This window comes from Lathyrus oleraceus, chromosome 1 (assembly GCF_024323335.1).
Source record: "Lathyrus oleraceus cultivar Zhongwan6 chromosome 1, CAAS_Psat_ZW6_1.0, whole genome shotgun sequence".
Taxonomy (NCBI): domain Eukaryota; kingdom Viridiplantae; phylum Streptophyta; class Magnoliopsida; order Fabales; family Fabaceae; genus Lathyrus; species Lathyrus oleraceus.
The window spans coordinates 410,934,554-410,939,145 of record NC_066579.1 but is presented as its reverse complement, the minus strand read 5'-3'; the positions used below and the strand labels follow the sequence as shown (position 1 = coordinate 410,939,145).

The following is a 4,592-nucleotide window of genomic DNA, read 5'->3' as shown; positions in this document are numbered from 1 at the left end:
TCCATTTGTCCAAGATCAAGCCAACAGTCCACTCAAAAGTTTTTTAGGGGTTTTGTTATTATTATGTACATTAATGGTCAAAGACCACACAAACAAGCAAAGTATACACAAACAAAATATATCACACAATATGGTCCAAATGGACAAAGTGAAAATTTTATTAACATAAACAATTAGAATGATATGAACAACGGCAAATGAAATAAAGTGCTAAAAGTAAATTACTTTAAAGTAAAAGCTTGAAATTAAAAGTTAGTAGTTAATTGGTTAGACATTAGTATTGTTTTGCTTTTGCCTTTCATTCAAGACATTCTTTGGAGAACACCCAACCCACTTATCACAAGCATGAATCCTTGAGCCAAAACATTTTCCAAAGGAAGGAAAGAAGGCCAAGTTTCCACACAATACCATGAAAGAGGGGAGACTTACAATCTCACTAACTAGAATGCTTATGCCTTTTATTGTCATAAATTTAGCGCTATGTTAAGCAATCGTAATTGAACTTATGTAGAAGTCACAACTATTTAAGGTCGGGCAATAGAATTTTGGTGTTAATGCATGTTAGAGACATAGTATAATGGACTATGCTCATGAAACATACCACACACAAAAAGAATATGCAAAAAGGTGTGGCCTAACCTCATCCATACTCATGTCAATTTTTCAATCAACTAGCATTAGGACTTTGAGATGTCATAGGCCAAATGGAATGAATGAATGAAGAAAGGGAATAAGATGAAGTGGGAGGGGAATGGATCAAACACTACAACAGACAAGACCTTAGACAACGCTTTTTTTAGCCTTAGACAGCGCTGTCTAAACCTCCGCTGCTAAAGGTTTAGACAGCGCTTTTTTAAATCTTAAAAGCGCTGTCTAAGCCCCCCCCCCCCCCTTAGACAGCGCTTTGGCCAAAAGCGCTTTATAAGACCCTCTTATTTTAAATTTTTTAGGTATACCTTAGACAGCGCTTTTGAAAAGCGCTGTCTAAGCCCCACCCCCTTAGACAGCGCTTTGGCCAAAAGCGCTTTCTAAGACCCTCCTATTTTAATTTTTTTAGGTATACCTTAGACAACGCTTTTCAAAAAGCGCTGTCTAAGCCCCCCCCTTAGACAGCGCTTTTGCCTAAAGCGCTTTCTAATCCCCCCCTTAGACAGCGCTTTTTACAAAAGCGCTGTCTAAGGTATACGAATCATCGCTACATTCACATAGAACACTTTCTATCTCCATAGTAAAACTTATGTTTCCTCACTTTGTGGCATGCAATATTCATTATTAATAAAACTTATGTTTCCTCAAGTCATATATTATCCGATGTGGGACTCTTAATAGTGCTGACATACACGATAATTTACTCAGTTTAATACACTAAGACGCATTGAATATTTTCTCCCTAAAAGAAGCAAACAATATCATTATATAGTGAAATAAATTTTTATTAGAGATGAGATTACTACCTTGCAGACATGAAAGCCATCCCAAAAAATACAGCCTTGACAGATTGCTTCTGTCCAGCATAATCAAAAGCCAATGGCAGCATTTCATGAAGGGTCAGAAAAGCCATAACTCCACCAACTGTAATCAACATAGAAACGATATTCATACAAATATAAATGCTGAAAACTCCATTGTGATGTCAAGAAGTTGTATCATTACAAACCTGAACCTAGTAGACCTTCAAGAATCTCAGGATTTAAGCTGCTAGGGAATAGATAGGCTACAGGGGAAAATAAATCATCAAATTAAGTTTAACTTAGTAACTCACACATATCTAATAAGCCCCAAGTGTCATAAAAATGATGAACCATCAAACTTGAAGCATAAAATCCTACAATGAAGTAGATGAAGGGAGATTCAATGGGAAGAATTGTGAAATAGGCACAAATACCTCCACTGACGTTAAGGAAATATGGATGTGGTGCAAAGCAACATAAAGCAGATGACATACCTACAATTATAACACCCAAGGGCTCGGCAAAACCAGAAAGTGTAGCCAATTTGAATGCCTGCCATTTACTAAGACCCATCCACAACCAAAGAAATTAAAACATATATAATTCAAATCCATATTAATTAACATAACTTCATTTAACATAGCAACAAAACCAAAGATTTAAAATAAATAATAAGTTCAAGAGTTATAATTTTACAAAACAATGACATCAAGTATGTCATTGTTTGCAAATACACCCATCATTGCATCCTATTAGGAAAATTTTCTTAAGCAAGTATTTTATTTGTAAGTGTACCAGCATTCAAATTTAAATACAAGCTCAAGTTTCTTTTCTGTTTTATGCTAATATTACTTTCGCGTTGAAGTAAAACAAAACAAAAATGGCCTTCACAGTGAAACAGTAGCATTATGGCCATAGATGAAAAGGTTTTGTTACACATAACAGCCACCAACACAGACCAACCAAGCCAGCATCCCCATGGCAACGGCACTACGAATAAATAATTTTTTTTAAAAAATGGCAATCAATCATATACATTGCCAGCCTTCACAACACAATCTATTTAGATGAAAACTCCAGTTTCACCTTCTAAGAGCAACTGAAAATATGTTTTCCACAATCAGCCTGTTCATCTCACATACATCATTGTTAAGCTAACTATTTATGTTTTCATGTGCATATTTCAGCCAGCGCAGCAATTAAACATAACACTTCAATAGCTGTATAAGTCGCTTTTCAATTGTAGTGTTACAAAATCTTGACCCGACATGAGATTTTAAAAGTTATTACCTTTGTGTCGCAAAATAAACAGGAAGTGCAACAGCAACACCCTAGAAAGCAGAAGAATATTGAAATTACAATGCGACCAATATAGCCTCTTAAAAGGATGTGTTTTTCCAAGGCCCTATTGACAAAAGCATGTCAGAAACATCAAATTGAAGTTGCATTAAAAGAGATATCAGTATGTAAGCTAAGCAATCCTTTAATGATAAAATTCGAACATCCATATGACATCGATAGGTTCTTGGATACCTTCATGGATCCAAGGAAGACTGCCATTCCTTCTGGAAAATTATGTAAACTTATGCCTGTGAAATGAACAAAACGAAAACTATATAAATAAAACTAAAAGACAAGTGAACAAAAGGAAATATAGAAAATAATAATTTAAGTTCTTAATTATGCTCGAGTCTTTAATTGGCGTGGAAACTTTAGCCCTTCAATATTGCTTGAACAGCCAAAAGAAAATTGATTTCCATATTCCCCTAATAATCTTATAATATATTTTCCAACAAGAACTATTTTGAAAGGAAAATGTCAGGTTTAAAAGTACCCAGACAGTCCTACCTACAGCTGTAACAATTCCACTAAATAAAACTTGCTGGCGATGCTTTTTCAAAATATCCTTGCCTCCTTCATCCCCTTTTTTCTAATTTCAAGAATGTCATCATATCTATCAAAAATTTATATTTATGTAGTATTTAATGTAGTTTATAACATAGCTGCTAAAATGCCACATTGCAAATGCAATTACACATTGGTAACAGTTATTGGTAAAAAAGAATTCATTAAAACCTTTTTAGTCTTCACATCTGAAGGGGGGACAAGTGTCGGCTCCGGGATAAAATTGGCTATAATGGCAAAGAATATAACACCAGCAAAAAACTACACAAATGAAAAGATAGAAGATTTTGGTCAGAACTAACATGGGAGAACATGTTTTAAAACCTATGTTGTTGTTACATAACTTTATGATTGCTCAAGTACACAGCTTACCCAAAGGTTGCCTTTCAAGAAGCCGAGTGAGTTTATAGCATTATGAGCCAGATCAAAGAATGATATGCTCAGCATCAAACCAGCAGCAAAACCCTTCATGGAAAGAAATAGTTTTAGAAAACAGACTATAGACAAGAGAGTAACCAAATCGAATACCACTTAATCACATTTGACAAAAAAGAGGGACACAGATTCTAAATGAACCAACACACACTGATTTTTTATCATTAAAAAAGAAAAACCACCTGTAATAGCCCAAGCATCTTCAAATTTGGAGCTGGATTGATAATTACAAAAAGCGCACCTGTTTCACACCGACAACATATATTCCAATTACAAACACAAAAACCCAATGAAAACAAATCAAATAAGAAAATAATGATAAGCTCTTAAATCTTAAGATGTTGGCAAGCAAGCAAAGATATTGATGTCTTACCACGAGCAAGAACGAGTACAAGTGAACAAACAATTAAAACAACAATAGGCTAAGGTGACAGTAGTCAATAGCGGCCAAATATCGAGACACGTACGATTCTTCAAACACGTTCAATGATTGAAACCGAAAAATGGAACTGTATTCGTGTTCGCTGTTATGGTTTTCGCTGATAGGGTTTCAACGTTCGCAGGAGGGAAAACAAAAGAACAGAGAACGAAAATTGAAATGGAGTTTGAAATTTTATTTTAATTAGACCTTAGACAGCGCTTTTGTGGAAAGCGCTTTCTAAGGTATGCCTTAGACAGCGCTTTCCAAAAGCGCTTTCTAAACCCCCCCTTAGACAGCGCTTTTGGTTTTAATTTTTTTTTTAATTTAAAGACTTTAGACAGCGCTTTATCAAAAGCGCTGACTAAGGTCTATATTTAAAA

General features: G+C 34.9%; 1 protein-coding gene across 1 annotated transcript; it reads right to left on the bottom strand.

The window, feature by feature from the left end:
• Positions 1-1,249: 1,249 nt before the first annotated feature.
• Positions 1,250-4,033, bottom strand: LOC127076611 (zinc transporter ZTP29). The gene is made up of 9 exons (XM_051018318.1): positions 3,974-4,033; positions 3,729-3,821; positions 3,528-3,617; positions 3,300-3,381; positions 2,939-3,040; positions 2,742-2,784; positions 1,946-2,013; positions 1,658-1,714; positions 1,250-1,572 (listed from the first exon to the last, which is right to left on the bottom strand). The coding sequence occupies exons 1-9, from the start codon at positions 3,989-3,991 to the stop codon at positions 1,451-1,453; spliced, it is 675 nt and encodes a 224-aa protein (XP_050874275.1). The 5' UTR covers positions 3,992-4,033; the 3' UTR covers positions 1,250-1,450.
• Between the last annotated feature and the right edge of the window lie 559 nt (positions 4,034-4,592).